We start from the raw sequence: 20674 nt of genomic DNA, 5'->3' as shown, positions 1-20674 counted from the left end.
CTAATAGATATCTTAGTCTAGGTATCTAACGTAAAAGTGACCTTGGGTGCCCGAATTGCGCTGCAAAAGAGAACTAGTTGATATCTAAACTATACGTATCTAGAATGGATCTAGTACGTGTCGTCTCTTGTGAATTTCTTGAAGTTCGAATACGGCAGTATGACATTTCAAGGGCAGTTCCTCACTTTGTTGTATTCAAAGTGCAAATATAGCTCAGACGGTCTCTAGTTGTCTTGTGTTGACCTAAAATAATAATGATATTCTGTGTTAGTAATGTTTTCATATATAAAACAATAATGTGTGTTGTAATAGAAATAATGTGTTGACATGTAAAATACTTCTATTTTATCAATAAAAGTTTTATTGATCGTAGAATCTTTTGAATCACTCGCCCAAACTCTGTATGCTCATATAACGCAACTCCTGTAAATCCTTAGTGGGGTTCCGTTCCTTATATAACCGCGCGCGCACGATCCTCGCCACTCGGTCTGTGTTTGTGACGACATTAGTGCAGTGAGTGCAACATGAAGGCATTTGTAAGTGTTTAGGTTATTTTCAGGGCTTATTATGATCAAAATTCGTTCAATATGTTAACCTTTCATATGCGTGTGGCGGTCAAGAGGTTAAAACTTTGTATTGTATAGAGTAACGTAAGAAATATTCTCGTAAAAAAATGCAAAAAGGTGACTAAAAGTTTTGGTCAGAATCTTTATCAAGTTAGTCATACACAGATGAGAGGTTAACAGAAATAACTCGAGTCTCTGATTAACTAAATGGTCTTATGGTTTTTGTTGTTTTCAGAGTTCAGAATGAAAACCATAGGACAGGAAGGTTTTATTAAGAATTTGAGTCCAATTTATGATTTTCGTAATTATATTTATTAGGAAACGTAGGTCTTTTTTAAAAGCCAAGCAAAGTTCCATGTTTGATTCCCGGCTCAGCTTATTTAAAAACAATACACAGTTGATAATTATTTGTAATGTCACTATCCTTATACGATTATGATATAATTTTTTTTTTTTTACATAGATATCTGAGTCGGCCGGAAAAATCCGGCCCTATTTCTCATTACCCTAAAGGCAAAAGTTTTTATAGCTAGGACAACCTAATACTAACTATACATAAAAATCTTATGAATATAAAAACATTTTAAATAATCAATATTAAGAATGACATATCTAAGTAGTGTTTTTCTCATTATATAACTGTAAACAATCACCCCCTTATTCATAAAACTTTACGGGCCTGATTTAATTAAATTATGTTTTATCCCTTTCTTACAAATACATAAGTCAAAATGACAGATAAGGACAAACGATTATTAGCTAATTGAGGTTTGTAGCGCGTTTATGAATAAGTATTTTCATGAATATATAAAATTTATGATATGAAATATCGTTCAACAGGTTACAAGCACTGTTTTTAATATCAACGTTTCAAAATGCCTTTATTATGCTTTCAAGTTAAGTACCTAATCTTGTGCACGTAGCTGTGGTCGAAAAACATCACATTTTTAATTTATAAATAGTAATAGCGACCCGCCCCGTCTTCGTACGGGTTAACCAATTATACACAAACCTTTCTCAAGAATCACTCTATTGACAGATGAAAACCGCATGAAAATCCGTTCAGTAGTTTTTGAGTTTATCGCGAATAAACACACAAATAGTCCGACGCGGCGGGGGACTTTGTTTTATAATAAGGTGTAGTAAGATGACGTTTCATAGTCATTGAATCGAGAATATCAGTATTTGTTTTTCTAATTGCCTCTGCTAGTCTCGCTTTATCAATAATATTGCTATCAAGTGAGTTACCCAATCAATAACAAAGGACCCACTCACAATGCCCCTCACGTGCAAATATTTCGTGGCACGCGAGTGAAGTCACGGCGCGTAACTAGTAAAAGTGGCATTGTATTCAGATTCGGGCACGATTTTGGCAATGATCGTGTGAGCGGGCTGTGTACCTAAGTAAGAGTAGGTACTCCTTAATCAGGAGTGTTAACGTTTTGCACGTGCTGGCCGCGTAGCCAACATGCCAATCGCTTACGCTTCGTAGCGATCGAAACGCAACTGTCACTGTCGCACTAATATGAAAGAGTGATAGAGAGACACAAAGCGTTTCGTTGTCGAAGCGATAACGATTGTCACCTTGGCTAGGCCCTGGTTCGGTTCGTAAGTAGGTATTTATGTACAGTCAGCAGCAGAAGTTACTAAGCGGGCGAGGTGTTCAAAATTACCTTGACACGCTCTTTTATTCTCTTAACAATAAAGTCTCGTCAAGATCATTGTGAACACAGCAATTTCTGTTGCTGACTGTACATACATGAAATTGACTAAACATGCGACGGAATTTGTAGTGCATAAGTTCCTAGAAACTTCATTACGGTTACCATCAGTTTGTCACTGACATAAACGCCGTCGAGAACGTAATTTACTTTCTATACATCCCGTTTGCACTAATATGCGAGTGCGAGCGAGATGTATAGAAAGTAAATTACGTTCTCGACGGCGTTTATGTTAGTGACAAACTGATGGTAACCGTTCATGAGTACCTACGAGTTGGGGTTAAAAGTGTTCAACCCCTCTAGTTCAGAAGTTTACCGCTAGGGCCACCGCGCCGCTTAGGTGCACCATTATTTTTACATCCGGCCGGAAGGAGGCGCGCTATCGTTCATCAACATCATCATAATTTAAGAGCTTTGCTCTTGTCGGTGCAGTAATCGCCACTCATTTCTTTCTTGTGCTAGTCTTTTAATTTCCTCATAGGACGCATTATTTTTTATTTGGCTGAGATAAGTAATTCTAGGTCTTCCTTCTCTTGTTTATTCAATCCTGCCTTCCAGGATGTTTAGGAAAAAGTTGTCATGCCGTATAAGGTGTCCTACCATCATGCCTCTCCTATTTCTTATTGCATTTAATAAGCATCGCTTTTCTCCTGTCATACTCAGGACCTCTTCATTCGTCGTCCTTTCAGTCCAGCTAATCCTTTCCATCCTCCTGCGCTGTCGATCACGTGTCGCGTTCATTCAGTCCAACTCCCTGAATTTGGAGCTGCAGGTTACTGTCCCTGCGGCATTCCCACACTATTCTCTTCAAATCTTCTTACATTAACCTACATACCTAATGTATGTATTTGCCAAAACTTAGGCTTAATTTCCATCTCTCCAATTCCAGTTATCCATCCTCTTCGTGACTTCGGTCCTAGCCGAACCCAGCAAAGTCGTTCAAAAACGAAGCGGCCTCGTCGGCCACCTCGGCGCTCCGCTCCACGGCTACGGCCTCGCTCCAGGGCTAGGCCTAGCGCCCGGAATACCGTCCGGCTACGCGCTAGGCCTCCACGGAGGGACCGTGGTGGGCGCGGACGTGCATACGACAGTCACGAAGCATATCGGCGTGCCGGTTCCGGCGCCGTATCCGGTGGCGGTTGATCGACCGGTACCATATCCGGTCAAGGTAAGTCGATATCTTAAATACAATGCACAATATTAAACATCTTTAACATGAAAATGGAAAGACGGTCTCAGTCTGTTTCTGTTTCTTGTAGATAAAAGTCATAGCAACGAAAGACGGTAATCTTAATGGTTTGTCAGATTTTGAACATAAAATAAGGCCATAATATCTTCAAAGGGGAGGAACGAAAACAAAAGGTATGGTTTAAAATACCTAGGGCCTTAGCCAAGATGCTAATCAGACAGGAGTTGTGATATTCCTATTCCCTATTCTCTCTCTCTCCTATTGTCTATTCGCACGTGTATTGTACAATGTTTTACAGTACATATGGCCCTTTAAGTTTTAGACGTAGTTATGTAATTTGCTTATTAAAGCACCCGTGTCGTAATGTAGCACCAGATGTACTGTAAATATAATTATATAATAGTTATTGACATTGTTATGATATCTGCTCTTCAGGTAGCTGTTCCCTATCCGGTGGACCGTCCGTACGCCGTGGCCGTACCGCGCCCGTACCCGGTGCCCGTGGAGAAGCCGGTAGCCGTGCCGGTTGACCGTCCTGTTCCAGTGCCCGTGCCGCACGCCGTCCCGGTGCCCGTCATTAAACAGGTAATGTGTTAACACTTTTTACAAGATTTTATCTAACTTACGAGTGAGTCATGGAAGCTAAATTAGGACAACGTCCCAGTGGCGGATTTGCAGTCTTTGCCGCCCTAGGCCCCAGGCCCTGTAGCCGCCCCTTTCTCACCCATCATATTGACTACTATTTTTTGCAATTTTTTGTCACAATTTGTCGCCCCTAATATCTTGCCGCCCTAGACCCGGGCCTACTTGGCCTTAGGGCAAATCCGCCACTGCCACGTCCTGACATTCAATTCTCACTGAGTCTAAGTTTTTTTTCGTTTATAAGTAGGTACAATCGGCTATAAAAGTTTAGGCATGAATATTTTGTCTGTTTATAATATTTTTAAATTACTCATATCTTATTAAAATCGTTACTCGTACTTGTGTAAAATTTACAAAATTGTACCTATATCGGGTGTGCAGGAACAAAACTATCAAATAGTATCATCAACCGTTTCCATGACTAGGTATCACCCGTTGAAAATAACAGGCTAGTCGGTTGGTAATGGTGCATGAAATATTGGGTTGCATTTCTGTTGGCATAAGCATGTTGATATAACATAATATAATTTAAGCTAGTTATTAATTTAGTTTTGTAGCACCACTGTATATATATTTTATGTGTACTTATGGTTTGTGTAGGCTCGCATTGGGCCCGCGTGGAGACTGTAGCCCAAACCCTCTCACGCGTGAGATGAGGCCTATGCCCAGCAGTGTTATGTTATGGTTTCTAAAAAGTAAATATTATCTCATTGCATGATAACTTGATAAGTAATATATGCATAGTTTTGCCATTAAGTACATATTTTTATATACTTAATTCTATGAATTTCAAATTTCTGAAACTGAGTATACATTTGACTCTTATTTTTAAATCCGTCCTGTTTCTGAGGTCAAATTCCCTCCTTTAGCTTTGATATACAAACAGTCTGTCTAAATCCACGATCAATATACCATCTCCAGTCTGTATTTATTTTAAGCTTCTTGAAACCAAGCTGTCTTTTTTTTAATACATAATTATTACTATGTGTTAACGTAGCGCACGTAAAATCTGCATTTATCACAATGGTTCCCCCTGCACTGCCTACAATCTTTTCTGGTTTTCCTTAAGGTTTACTGATAGAGAATGCCTTAAGGCATTAAGTTTGCCTTTTGTACATTAAGTTTTTCTTTTGTGCAATTAGTTTAAATAATTAAACAAAAATTCCAAACATTTTCAGGTGGGAGTCCCCGTACCACAACCGTACCCCGTAGCGGTTCCGAAGCCCGTCGCCGTACCCGTGCCCCAGCCGTACGCCGTCCCCGTCGGACACGGATACGGACACGGAATCGGACTCGGACACGGAATCGGACTCGGACACGGAATCGGACTCGGACACGGACTGGCCGGACACGGACTGATCGGGCACGGATACTCCCATGGCATCTCGGCGTATGACGTGCACGGACATGGGAAGATCTGGTAAAGGGGTTGAGTAGTTTGTTAGGTGATGTTTTGGAAAAGAGGGTTTGGATGTAGGACTTAAAGAATGGTATAAGAATAGAAAACACAGTGTTTTAGAAAAACATTTGAATTTATGGTCAAGGAAATTGTTCAATAAGTATTTTTGTCTTAGCCTTTATCTGGCAATGTAAAAAAATACTTAACTTTTACTTTTGAATGCAAAGAAGTCTAGAACTTCCTTCGCAGTTTTGTGACTAGATATGAAAATGATAATAATTTGATATGCCTCACGTATATTCCTAATTATTGTCTTTGTGACGAGGTGCTAATTGCAATTACTGCATCAGTCTACAATGTCTTTTTCTGAATTTGAAATGTGCTTAAAATCCATATCAAGAGGGACCGGTCGGCGCTCAGATGTAGTGTATAATTGTTTTCCTTCGTATTTTCTCGGAAACGTTCGTATTTGTCATGCTACTTCAGTCAACCTCATACTTTTTGTACCGGGACTGACTGAAATAGCAAGACACGTTCGTACGTTTCCGTGAAAATACGATGGAAAATAGTTATGCACTACATCACGCTTGTTATTAGCGACGCGCCAATACTAATGCGGTACAGTCGACGTCAAAAATATGTTTACACTTTTGCACCTTACTCCTTTGTAATAAGGCGAAAAGTGTAAACATATCTTTGACGTCGACGTACTACTTACGCGACGTAAGTGCCGACCGCCATAAGGTCCCTTTTGATATGGATTGTCACTTATAATGTGATGGATTACGAGGGTACAACATCGAGATATGTACACCTGACAAACGAATGTTTTATAAGTTACCATGTATAAAATATAATGGCATTTCCACACAGGACACGCGTAGTCAACGTTTGAACGAGTATTGTGATGTAGGTTAAGCTAGCTTTAGGGAGCGAGAGAAGATATAACGCTATGTTGGTATATCGGGGTAATTTCGTCTGTGAGGAAAAAAGGGCTTTCTTAATCATTATAAGTGGTACAGTCTGGCAATACAGAATAGAAAATAATTGAGGGCACCACTAAGCGTACAAGTATACAGACAATAGGTATTATATTTAAGGTATTTTCCTGCCTTTATAATTATGATTGTCGCTAATCGCAAATAGATACATCCATCTTATTCTGCCACAAAAATGCATTATATACGTTGGATATTTACAAGCATGTAAACATTTGATCATTTTGACACAAAATTTGGCAGAAAATCTGATGTCGTACAATATTTTAGTTCGCCTTGATTTAATTTCTACGCTTTATTGTGAGACTGTAAATGTATAGACAGTCGAGTCAATGAAGAACTTTAGGCAGTTGAGGGGGCTAAATCAGTCCCCATTCATCTTATTGTAATGGAAGCGCATTTACCCCACGGTCGCAATTCTCCCGGTTGACTGCAAAGCATTTCTAAGTCAAGTTAAAAGCGCGTTTTGCCATATCGGGGTATTTTGGTGATGGGACGAGAAAGCAATAATTATGTATTGTTTCTGACTTTGAGTCTGTATTCTGTTGTACTTTTTTTATATATAGAAAACTGTTCTGATTTTTGTAACGCACACAGTCTAGTTTTCACGGTCCTGGTTGCAGTGATGCAAAGATGGAAGACAGCTATTTGTTAGAATGAGATGGTAATACTTACGTGTATCTTACTTTCTCACTCTAGTAGATAACTACCTCCTACTTTTACAGTAATGTATGTGAATAGTACGTGTAAAGATGTCACAAAGAATAATACAGATGAAAATTTTGTTTTTATTAGTTCACTCTCTCAAAAAGGTCACTCACACGCCAATATCTTGGGCGCAAGCGAGAGACTATTTGCTGTTGCAAGCGTTACGTGAAGATTTTCTTTTTTTTTTTGGCGTCCAGAGTTAATAAAGACGAGAAGAGCAATTACGTTACAATATTATCGCTGTATAACTTGGATCTGTCAAATAGGCAAACGACTAGTGTGTGCATTAGAAATTATGTTTCGTTTCGTTTTTCGTTGATCTCTGTCGATTGTCGAATATTGTGTATACGAGTAAAGGAGAGAAAGGCTTGCATTGTGTACCTGGTTGACGCTCTGTTGTATATAGCTTATTTAGTTTTAAAGATGAAGTAAGAGTTTTTTTTCTGCCGCAGTCGACTAAAAACTATTTTTATTTAACGAATGATTTTTATATTAAACTGTATGAAGAATATTTGACTGTTTTATTTTTGTCGCTACACAAAGTGAAGGTATTTAAAATATAAGTACACTCTATGTATGTTACTCCTACCCTAAAAAGATCAGAAAAATAAAATAAACCTACGACAAAGGAAGGAAAACTCTAATCATAAAAATCTAGAGATCTAAAAAAATGTTTCTTACACCTGACCTAACGACATTAATGAAATGAAAAAAAAACATAAAAAACAAAACTAAAATGAACTAAAAACAATTAAAGTCCAAAATCCTCTTCATTGTGTAATTTTAACTTGTAAAAACCCCTTATTAAAAATAATACTTAAAAATAAAAAGCCTCTATCAGTTTAATGATAAAGACATATTATAAGACATTATTACACAAATAGTATCTATTATTAAAGGTGTTTATGAATAACGGCATTTTAGATTGAACGCCATAAGTATCGCCTTTAAGACGAAATAGGAGCTGAGTTTTAAATATTTTAGGTAAATATACCCGTCTCGCTAACGGAAGCGGCACCTAAAAGTAGTGCGATAAGGACAAGGCGAAAATACCTGCGTAAAAATCTCAAAAATCGAGGTTTCGTACTCCTCTGTTTCCTCCTCCAAAACTTAACCAATCGTAACCAAATTTGGAAATCTAAATGATTATGAAATTATCTGTGTCGGACCGTTTTGCTTTTTCGGCTAATTGATATCAGTTTTGAATGCCACGCCTCTCATTGCGGCATAGTCAATTAGGCCATTTTGGCCATTTTTGAAGGGCTCTAGCGCCTTAAAAAACAAAAATATCAAAAAAAGCAAAACGGTCCGACACAGATATTGACAATATTAATCTGTGTTGAAAAAACCATTGCTCTAGCTTCAAAAACCACGGAGGAAAACGAGGAGTACGTTTGTATGGAGAAATGACCACTCCCGTTGGCTCTTAAATTACATAATATTTTCCTTCCTTCTAATTCCTGATCCGTAACATAGGTACTCTAATAGGAAACTCACTGTTACACGCATGATCTAATCCAAAAACTATACAAATTTAAACTCTATCCCCCACTCATAAGCCACATAAAAGCTCATACACACATGTGGAAGTTAAACAGGTTCCAAATAAAAACTAGATCGATAGCTTCCTAGGTTCTGGTTACTGCGTAACCAACAACATATATCTACACACGTAATCAAGGGTATGTCATGTGTTACATAACGCAGTCCCGTAAAAAAGGCAGCGCGGTCACTTTCCACAGGACGTGACGTGAATGCCAAGTGGCTCGGCTATGGTGTTCTGTGGACCGTGGTTTGATATGCGGAACAGAATCAGATGGTAGCTAGTCATCATTTATACATCATTAGCTTTGAGGAATACACTTTGGAATTTGATATCTTCAGTATCACTTTGAACGTACAACCTATTGAAAATCCGTAAGTATATTTTAGCGATGCGATGTCTATCAGAAAAAGATAGATGTAAGGTCAATCGGGATCAAAAGGTACATCAAATGCGTTTCCTTTAGAAATATATGAATATGATAAGTGTAAAGGCAGTACTTGCGAACTTTCGTCAGGAATTACCGATATATTGCTGAATGGATGCTTTATTGCAGCGGTCGGCAACCTTTTAGCAGCCAAGGGCACATAGTAGTTATCGAAGTTGATGCGGGCCGCATTTTGTTAATATTTGTGACTTTATAGCATACAAAATAGCCAGGGAGGCCCGCGGGCCGCTTGTTGCCGACCGCTGCTTTATTGAATGAATGAATGAATAATATTTATATCAGATTAATAAAAATCCATATTCTTGTTGGTAATACACATAAGTCAACAGTGTTGGTTATTACGATTCAATGTTTTTGTATTATATTTTTTGTTTTGATGTATTTTGTGAAGTTATATAATATGTAAATATACCTATTTTCTTTCTTTTTCTTTTAGAGAACATAGGTGCCTGAATTCACAAGCAAACATCCATCTCCATTATCTTAAATTTTCAGTTTTGAGACAACTTTTGTGTTTCTGCATATCTATGACGCAACAGTTATCCTAGACAGACAATAATCTTATGATAACCTTTACAAGTGGAACAATCGGTAAGTGTCACGGGGCGTGGAGGACGCATTTTGCAACGAGAGTTTGTGCACGAATGCGGAATCCCGAACCTTGCTACATCTATGTAGGTCTAGAACGGGTAAATAAATAAAATAAATATTATAGGACATCTTTACACAAATTGACCAAGCCCCACGGTAAGCTCAAGAAGGCTTGTGTTGTGGGTACTCAGACAACGACATATATAATATATAAACACTTAAATAAGTACATTGAAAAACAACCATGACTCAGAAACAAATATCTGTGCCATCACACATATAAATGCCCTTACCGGGATTCGAACCCGGGACCATCCCATTAGGCCAGACCAGTCGTCAAAAAAATCCAATGGCTCTTGTTAGGAAAATCTTAGTGAATGTCAATAGTAGGTAATTAATTGACCGAGCGTTAGCGAAGGTCTCCGTTCCAGCTTGGGCAAAATGCTTTCGTATGTCTGGATGTTCTCTCTCTCTCTTAACAGATTTTCGTGAAATTTTGTGAGGGAAATTCGGTGGTTAGATAGATTTTTTGTGATATTTCGTTTTTTTTTTTAAGTTTAAAATGGCGGAAATTCGCATAAAGGAGTGGAGGACCAGTCTATAGGGCTCTTAAGACCATTGTGAGTTCGCTGTAATAATTACTCAACAAAGTATAGCTAAGTATTTTAAAATTTTATTTTTTTTTGTGCTAAATGTAAGGTCTACGTCTACACTTGTCTACACTCTACAGCTCAAGCTCAGCTCAGCTAAATTCAAAAGTGTCGCCATCTATAAGAAATCAGTGGACTCTAGCGGAGCCCTAAACGAACTAGCAGGTCTAGAACTAAAGCTATCAAGTATCCTATCTGACTCACGCTTTAACTCAATCCCCGCTTCATAGATGGCGGTAGGAGTCACTTTATGTTAAACATTCAAAATCAGCCGAATTCGAACAATGTTTATAAGATCTCAAAGCGATACGATACCGATCTGTCAGTGTCAAAAGTTTTTGGTTGATGAAATGTTGTTGAGCATACTTAGAATTTTGTCGCGCTTTAAAAAATTGTTATATAAGGGTTTACGGGGCCGAAAAATCCATCTAACTAGGCCTTATCTCTGGAAAAACGCAAATTTTTGAGTTTATGTCTCTCAGGTACTATGCAATAAAAAGCAGGATCACTCAATTAAAAAGCAATTTAAACCACTTCATGCCGCAGTTGAAGCTCAATTAAGGGGTCCACTGATTAACAGTCCGCCGGACGGTATCGGCCTGTCAGTTGTTCGGAACTGTCAAAATTTTGTTCTAACTGACAGGCCGCTACCGTCCGGCGGACTGTTAATCAGTGGGCCCCTTTAGCCCTGCGGCTCCTACGCTTTCCTCTAATATTCTGCATCAAACGGATATCAACTCGTGACAATTGACAGATGTGGGGGCTAGGTGTGTGCTAATTGCTGCCATGGTATAAAGGGGCCCACTGATTAACAGTCCGCCGGACGGAATCGGCCTGTCAGTTGTTCGGAACTGTCAAAATTTTGTTCTAACTGACAGGCCGATACCGTCCGGCGGACTGTTAATCAGTGGGCCCCTAACTCCGCCTGGTACTCCATTCCCGTCTTTTCTAGGTCACCTAACTGACACAAGCCTACGTCATCATGCGACAGCGCTATATGATAATATGCGATAGCGCTATATATAGCGGCCATGTTGTTGTGACGTAGGCCTGTGTCACTCTGGGAATAGAAGACCATGTTTTATTAGACTATGATTGCTGCAACACTCTACTGGACGTATTCTGCAAACTGGAAACAAATCACACGAAATTAGCAATGTGCCAGAGAAATTATGTACAATTTCAAAGTTCCCGTGAAATGTTCTCTGTATTTTTTTCTGCACATTTATTGCCAAAACTTCTTAAAGTTAGTTTTAATTTCTATGTCATCTAAACGAGAACTTTCTAAGTGGAAACTTGCATGATAATTTTATCATGGAAGCTTCCAGAAATTTAGAAAAGGAGACCGTCGATTTTGGGGTCAGGGGAAGACCATTTCATAATTATATCTATCTTGCAGACTCAATACTTAAAAATTTAAATACATACCTACACATTTTTGAAGTGAAAACTTCTTTAGCGGCGTTGAGCACTTTTTTTGATGGGGAAAAAATGTTAAACTCGCGAGAGCGTAAGACGTAAGACGTGACGTCACGTGTGACGGACACTTTTACAATGTCATCTTTTTTTTATTTAAATGCCATCTAGTGAGTTTCCCTGAAACTGGTACTAATATAACTCTAGTACTCACAGTGATGTGCTTATGGGTTTCAAGTAATAAATAATAATAATAAATAAATATTATAGGACATTTTTTACACAAATCGACTAAGCCCCACGGTAAGCTCAAGAAGGCTTGTGTTGTGGGTGCTCAGACAACGATATATATAATATATAAATACTTAAATACATAGAAAACAACCATGACTCAGGAACAAATATCTGTATCATCATACAAATAAATGCCCTTACCGGGATTCGAATTCGAGCTTTGATTCATTTGAAAGATCTTGAGGAGATGAAGAGGGAGAGCGGACTTAGAACTTTGTTTCCCAGAGTCGTGAGTTCGACTCTTTCCCGGCACAGTGAATTTTCCACTTTCCTTTATTCCAAATAAGTTTGTTTCGTTGTCAAACGCTTCTACCTAGTGAGTTGTTAGTGAGGTTGTAAACTTGCCTTAATGCCATAAGCTTAAAAAATATAAAAAGCTGACTTCGTTGAGTCATGATCACAGCGTACTAACAATTGTCTTTAGTGCCATAGACCATATGTATATTGGCACTTGAGTCCTTTATCTCAATTTCGACCATTTTGAACATCTTCCAAAAAACGAAACGACAGAAAAATTATATTTAACTATCAAACCAGCTCACACAATTTTACGAGAATCGGTTGAAAAATGCCACCTGCAGTGGAGAACATCCCGACATACGACAGCCTTTTTGCCCAAGCTGAAATGGAGACCTTTATTAACGCTCGACCAGTAAAAATAATTACAAAACAATGATTGAAAAATTTTAAAACAATAAACCCCAAATGATTCCATTAAGGCAATATCACACATGGTAGCGTGACGTCGCCCATCGACCGGCAGTCGAGGCTTGCATTATTGACGACTGACCGACCCAGATACCCGATAACGATATAACTGGGCTGGACAATTTGTGCCGTGTCACATAGATTTGTCGATGTCAGGCTAAGCTAACTCTGCGCCGTGTTTGATGGCTCGGAGTGTGCAAGTGTTATCATAAACGTCAAACTTCTGTGAAATTATGACGTTTGTAATAACAATAGGGTATTTTCCTACTAGTCAAATCAGTTACTTTTTTAGAACTGTCAAAACGATTTGCTAATATGGAATTTATATGAAACATTACATCGTGACGTCACGGTCAACTCACCTACTTTTTATATTTCTATCCGATTTATTAAATAGAACTTGTGTTTAAAAATAACTCCGATCTGTGTTTTTCTAATAATTATCCGGTGCTTTATTTTATGCATGGTGTAAAATAATTTATTTTAAATACAGTATAATAAGGTGTATTCGGGTATTACCGAATGTCGGATAATTCCGAAATTCAGATGAAAATCACCTTTAATTCCATCATAATAAAACTCTCTTTTCGGAATTATCCGACAGTTTTCGACATTCGGAATTACCCGAGTAAACCTTACCCTATTATTGCAGTTCGATAAGTTGTGTGATAGATGTGTTCGGGTAGTTTTTAGGGTTCCGTACCCAAAGGGTAAATACGGGACCGTATTACTAAGACTCCGCTGTCCGTCCGTCCGTCCGTCCGTCTATCACCAGGCTGTATCTTATGAACATTGATAGCTAGGCTGTTGAAATTTTCACAGATGATGTATTTCTGTTGCCGCTATAACAACAAATACTAAAAAGTACGGAACCCTCGGTGGGCGAGTCCGACTCGCACTTGTTCGGTTTTTATACCTACTTCGGAATAAAATAGGGTAGACTGAGGTTAATCGGATCAGATTAAAAAATCTGTTAGCATCGCAGGCTAGGAAGAGAGACGTACGGTGAAATTTTTGTGCGCTCATATCAATGAAATATCAAATATCAAACTCTGGTCCAGTCAGGTTCCCCACGCGATACAGGCTGTGCCTGTCTGTTAATTCCTCTTCATGCTAAACCGATCAAGATGAATATCGTTATGGAGATAGATTGAGGCCTGAGGAAGGTCATAAGGATAGTTTTTATCAATCATCATTCCAATCAGACGAAGTCACGGGCAGAAGTTAGTAAATAATAAATCTTTTTTGACATGATAACGTCTTATAAATCGATGAACACCGGTAGCATGCACGAAAAAGTGTCACGTTGTGGACAAATCTCCATGGTAACGTTGTGGACAGATCTCATGGTAACGTTACGTAATGTAATGGTAATGTTTTCTTATGACGTTATCACGCAAAATTATCGTCCGTAAACCGACTTTACAGACAACCATTTTTTTAAGACCATATTGCGAATATTCCGATCCATACTAATTAAACTTTACATAAACTGTGTTTAACTCATTATCAATCCCAAGTACCTGCGCACGAGTCTAACAAAAACTAACCTGATACACTTAGCGCAACCTCCACTAGATTCTGCATATGGCTCACATTAGCATTTCAAATGGACCCTTCGGATTAGGTGCGAGGTTACTCATTTGTGTACCTAATTTCGAGTTATTAAAGCGTATTGGATCAATAGATTAGGTTCAATGTAAATTAATTTATAGACATATTCGATCTTATATTTAAGACGTGATTTATTTAATTCGTAGACTCAGGCCAATTCGAACATACACTGTACAGTTGTAGTGCATAATTATTTTCCATCGTATTTTCACGGAAACGTACGAACGTGTCTTGCTATTTCAGTTAGTCTCGGTACAAAAAGTACGAACGTTGACTGAAGTAGCACGACAAATACGAACGATTCCGAGACAATACAATGAAAACAATTATGGATATTATCAAACATCTGTAGATATCAGTAGGACTACAACTTTATTATACTGGATTATACAGAAATTGATAGGTTTATTAGGAAACACAATCCCCCTAATGAGGGCGCCACTGGACGGTTGGCAACCTCTCTAATATCCCGGTATTTCAAAATGACAGATGAATTAAAATATCTGCAGATGTATAGTGCATAATCTCAGTACTTTTTATACCGACTGACTGAAATAGCAAGAGACGTTCGTACGCCTCCGTGTTTTTTTTATAGCCTATTTTGTGTCCCACTGCTGGGCAAAGGCCTCCTCTTTCTTCCGCCACTCATCACGGTTTGGTGCATGTTCCCACCAGTCGCTGCAAAAAGCGTCAAGGTCATCCCGCCATCTCTTTTTTGGTCTACCTCTGCCCCGACTAATCTGCGGTGTCCATTCAGTAGCTAATTTGGCCCACCGATCCGGGTGCATACGGCAGACGTGTCCCGCCAAATCCCACTTAAGCTTAGCGGCCTTAACACCCACATCTACTATACCAGTTCTGGAGCGCAGAACTCCGCTCCAAATACGATGAAAATACGATGGAAAATAATTTATGCACTACATCTGCAGGTAGGTATGTGCATAAATAAAGTAAATGTATTAGTAATTACGCCATTTCACAGTGCCTGAGGCCAGTTATTAAAACTAGTGCTCTGTCACATGCATTGGTAAACATCTATCTTACACGAAGTCTAATGCATATTGCACAACTAAGTCTGGCCCTAGATAGGCTTTAGATTTAGAGATACGGCTGATTTACGTACATACATACATATCTTAGACAGGCGGGGTGACGATATACGGGCCAAATCTGTGACCGATATATTAATTAACAGCAAAATACAAGGAGCGTTCGTGTATTTTACTAACCGGCGTATTAAATTTTATGATTTTAATAAAATTATATCTGGATTCTTCTGGATTAGTTATTGATCTGATCTGTCTGTGTCAAAAGTGACGTTTGTTATTTGAAATGTTACTTTTGACATCCGATCCAGATCTAATTAATAACCTGTTATTAAAATCAGAATACGCCTGAAAAATTCGGGAAATATATTCGCAGAACTGATTGAAACTGAAACACGGAACTACGCCCCAGAACTCGAGTTGTGGATGAAGGTGTCTGGACCGCTAAGCATAGGGAGTGCAATCTTGCAGCATAATCATCTATCTCGGTTTTTGCAAGATTTAAGAGGTCCAATCTCGCAAGATCTCGGTATTTTCGGAGATCTCGCAAATCTACGAATATTTTTTTGTAATCTATTGAAACTGAGTACTTATAGTACTATTCTAGCACATAATATTTCCGGAATCATTAATTTAAAAAGAAAATTACGGGTTATTTTGAAAATAGCTTCTGAGAAAACGCAGCACATCTAGCGTACCATCAGCCAACTGACTTCGGATGTTTCGTACCAGAAAAGGCTCGTTCTGCCTCTACTTCAATAACTTCGCGTAAACAATTTCATCAATACACTACTTTAAATCAATTATGGGCTGAAAACTGTATTTTTACTAATAAAAACAATCTAAAATTCGTAACACTTCGCGTAAGTAAGCAAACACTTAAAACGCGCGCGAATTCCTCAACTCGAGTTCAACTGGAAAGTCGTGGAGTAACTGACTGCAAATAAATCTGGGAGCGATAGACTGCACTCCGTGGTCCATAACGGTCAAGCAGATGGCATCGTTTTCTCACGCCGATAAGGACCCGACAAAAGATATTAGACAAAACAAAAAACCTAAGGTAGGTAGGTAATAAACACATAGAATAATGTTGGCTAACGGCGTATTGCATAACAATACGACGGTTATGTCAAAAACACAAACGTGCAAGATGGTGCGTAACAGTAAAGTTTAAGAAAACATCTAGATTTGGGCAAGTGTAGCTAATGGAATGCATAGATACGCAATCTTGCAAATCTTGCGAGATCGCGCACGATTTAGCGTGCAAGATGAATCTTGCAAAAAATGGACGAGATCTCGGTATTTCGAAATCTCGGAATACCGAGATAAGCTAAGCATAAGTGGGACTAGGCTGGATGTGTCAGCCTCATGTACCCCGAAAGGTGGGTCAAAATGGTTACTAAGTGAAACCCACGGAACACCATAGGGGGAGACCGGTCAAAAACATTACATGTAATGTTTTTGATGGGATTTAAGTTTGTCTAAAATTAGAAACGAATTGTTAAAGTCTACTCCACACCATCAAACGCAAATCTAATCGAAACCAGAGCATCCGGAGTCACTCGAGAAATAGTTGCGAGCGAGACAGCTGCTCTCTTTACTAGGCAATATCTGCATTTGTACAGTCAGCATCAATCTTAGTGAATGAGACTACTCGTCAAGTAAATTGTTTAGAAGCTAGGTACCTATTGCACAAAAAGAGACATATCTTCGGTCGGTTGCACTAAAACCGTCTGCCACCTCCCTTTTTATGACAAAAAAAAAACCTTGAGATTAAGCCTCGATTGCGCTGGATAGAGCAAAAAAATGCTTTAGATAAAAAAGAGGGTGTAAAATTATGTATCTTGTAAGATACATTGCCAATAAAAGGGTTAAAATGTTCTCAAAATTGTGTTGTAGGTGTTGTATGGGAAATTTCATAGTGGCAGATTGCTGAGTGGCGTTGATCAGTCTAGTGGTTGGTCCAACGCCGAAAATATTTGGACTCAAACTGTAGAAATATTTGTATCTTTGGAAAAGTATCAGGAGTGGCAGATACTTTTGGCGCGTTGTCCCGTCCACATTGCTGCTGACTGTAAGCACTGCCCGGGTTATGCGGTCTGCAAGGCTATGATGGTCGACTGTATAAATGATATGGCTGGATAAATGATGATAAAACGGACTTTTTATCCAGTTTTTATTGATTTGTCGTCTTTTCCACTTTTGACAGCGATAGTCGTTAAACGATTAACTGCATAACATGGTCGTTGGATAATATGTCATTTGTCTACATTTCCAACTTAAACTTAGTGGATAAGTGGATAAGTGGATAAGTTAAATGATATAAATGACACTTATCTAGATTTATACAGTTTTATAACATTCATACCGTTTTGTCCACTTTGACAACAATACACGGTAAATGGCTACGATTGTTGGATAATTAGACATATAGTCGATTTTTGACGGCTAGCCTTTGATTAATTTATCGTAGTGCTCACTGGGTCACGATAAGCGCAGTTAAGAAGCTGTAATTAGTCTTAACTTAATTGATTCATTTGTGTTACGAAAATTAACTATGTAAATTGTATTGTATTGTATCTATTGTACTTAAATCGTACACATATAAGTCTATAGCATTCGCTAACACACTTTCATGCATGCAACATGCAAACATGCTTTTTATTTATTCTCCATACAAACTTCCACCTCCATGTCATCTCTTTTTCACCCTTAAAGGTAGGTATGGCTAATAAAATTGGTCACAAATACATGAACATTCTTTATCTCTTACGAACTTTTAAATGATAAAAGGCAAGTCCCATTTCAAGAAATTATTGAACCCCTATACAAATTTCCACCCCTTGTTTATACCCTTAAGGGATGATTTCGGGGATAAAAACTATTCTATATCCTACCCCACAACTCAAACTATCACCATAATAAATTTCATTTAAATCGGTTCAGCGATTATTGATTGCCCATGCAAACTTCCATCCCCCTTTTCGCCCCCTTAAGGGGTGAGTTCTGAGATAAAAAGTATCCTATGTCCTTCCCCGGGAGTCAAACTACCCCTATACCAAATTTCAACTAAATCGGTTCAGCGGTTTAAGCGTGAAGAGGTAACAGACAGGCAGACAGACAGACAGACAGACACACTTTCGCATTTATAATACTAGCTTTTGCCCGCGACTTCGTCTGCGTGGAATTAGTGACAGCAGCTAAAGTAGGTATAGCGCCTGGATAATGCTAATAGCAATTATTCAATTCGGGCATTGCTTACTTCAATTAGTAGGTAATTCATTAACTCTTAAATTCCACCCCCCTTTGATTTTTCCTTCCTTCCTTTGATGATTTCCGACATAAAAACTATCCTATATATGTCCTTCCCCGGGACTCAAACTATCTCCATACCAAATTTCGACTTCATTCTGCACCAGCGCCGGTCCTACACCGCGCGGGCGGGACAGTTCCTATTGACAATGTTTGTTGTGCAGTTGTTCTTAAGTCCCCATACAAAATTCCACCCCTTTAAGGCATGAAATGGTAGGTCCGTATTTTATACATGTTTATGCAAGTAACTGACGGTCTTTCCACCGCTATACAACCGGCTGACGGTTTTTTTTATTTATAATAGCATATTTATAATAGCATCTAAACTATCATCTGGCAAAGTATCAGGAGGCGATGATTGAAAAAAAAAAGTTTTTACATGTTCATGTGATCAACTGACGGTCTTTCCACAGCGATACAACCGGCTGACAATTTTTTTATTCACGATAGCATCTAAGAAACTATCATCTCAGACAAAGTATTTAGCGGGAGGCGATGACTGACGATATTTGCTCCTGCCGCAACATATAGGGCTAGTATAAGGTGACGCTTACGGGAAAGGAGCTGTGACCCTCGCTCTGGTTCTTTCCTTGTCCAACAAATATCACTGGCCATTTAGCGAGGTAATGCCGCCAGTATTTTTGGCACATTACGTCCGGGGTATAATCACAGTGGGGGGTAATATTGTACTTGTTAAGTCATTTAGTTTTACTTATTACTAGAAGATGCACATATTATTCGCTGGGTCGGAGAACCACGAATCGATCGCAACGCGCGCCGTGGCCCAAAAAGAAACTTTCGGCAGACCAACTGTCACTTTTTACTAGCGAGGTTTACCTACGTATCCGTGCATTTAAAGTAATAATAATAAATAAAGCACCAGCTTCCATTATTAACTTTAATGCTGACTCTCCCTTCAATTCCAACATGTAACGGCAAAGGATTACACCTAATTTTCTTTGCAGGTGCATACATTTCTTCAAGGTAGGTTTTCCCTTTTGAGTTATTTTCTTTGGCGAACTGTCTGGCACTAGGTCTGCGCAATTGCTGCTCTTCACTGGTTTTTGGGAAGTTTTCTTAGTAGTTGATGTAGTAATTATATCAGAGCCGCGATATGTTTACTCCTAACGTACACACAATCACATTTTCCACTCGTAACATAACGACTAGAAGGAATCTGTAAAAAATAAATTATTTCTTTACTTTCTATTACATTATTACATTAATGGATCATAATATTATGTATGTACTACGTCAAAGATTGCAAAAACAGAAAAAAACAGCTTACATTCAAGGATGTTTGTCACTGAAGTTTGACGAATTAGGTACACGAGCTTCAATGGTGTGGCTCTTATGATCTTCACATTTGATTTCTTTTAGGTACATCTTGCACATGTTAAGCCATAACTTATTATTATCCTTTTGGAAAAACACGAAAAGTCTGCATTATTAACGACACTACAGTCATATCTAATACCTTTAAACGAGCAATTCTTGGATATTTATTTATTTATATGTATATATATTTCGGGGATCTCGGAAACGGCTCTTACGATTTCGATGAATTTGCTATATGGGGGTTTTCGGGGGCGAAAAATTGATCTAGCTAGGTTTTTATATGTTTTCCGAGCATAGTTCGGTCTCCCAGTAGTTACCTATGTGAAATGCGTTATTCGATTTTTATTTCTTTACTTCTCGTAAAGTCAGCCATGAGCAAGTCCGTGTGTGTGTACTACCTGAAATTTATTGATTGTGCCATTTGTGCCATTTTAGAGGGGAAATGAAGATTTACATGTTCGAATAGAATATATGTAAGTTACAATATTTCA

General features: G+C 38.5%; 1 protein-coding gene across 1 annotated transcript; it reads left to right on the top strand.

Moving 5' to 3' along the window:
• The first annotated feature begins 513 nt into the window (after nt 1-513).
• LOC134796849 (tetra-peptide repeat homeobox protein 1-like) lies at nt 514-5624 on the top strand. Its single transcript, XM_063769060.1, has 4 exons — nt 514-536; nt 3177-3455; nt 3912-4061; nt 5297-5624. The coding sequence occupies exons 1-4, from the start codon at nt 525-527 to the stop codon at nt 5540-5542; spliced, it is 687 nt and encodes a 228-aa protein (XP_063625130.1). The 5' UTR covers nt 514-524; the 3' UTR covers nt 5543-5624.
• Nucleotides 5625-20674: the final 15050 nt, after the last annotated feature.

Source organism: Cydia splendana, chromosome 14, assembly GCF_910591565.1.
Source record: "Cydia splendana chromosome 14, ilCydSple1.2, whole genome shotgun sequence".
In the NCBI taxonomy this organism is placed as follows: Eukaryota; Metazoa; Arthropoda; class Insecta; order Lepidoptera; family Tortricidae; genus Cydia; species Cydia splendana.
This window is presented reverse-complemented; position numbering and strand designations above follow the sequence as displayed.

What these genes read in the sequence shown, in the direction of transcription:
- LOC134796849 (XM_063769060.1), top strand. An exon ending in CGGTACCATATCCGGTCAAG is followed by an intron (nt 3,456 to 3,911) that starts GTAAGTCGATAT and finishes TCTGCTCTTCAG; the next exon opens with GTAGCTGTTCCCTATCCGGT. An exon ending in CGGTGCCCGTCATTAAACAG is followed by an intron (nt 4,062 to 5,296) that starts GTAATGTGTTAA and finishes AAACATTTTCAG; the next exon opens with GTGGGAGTCCCCGTACCACA.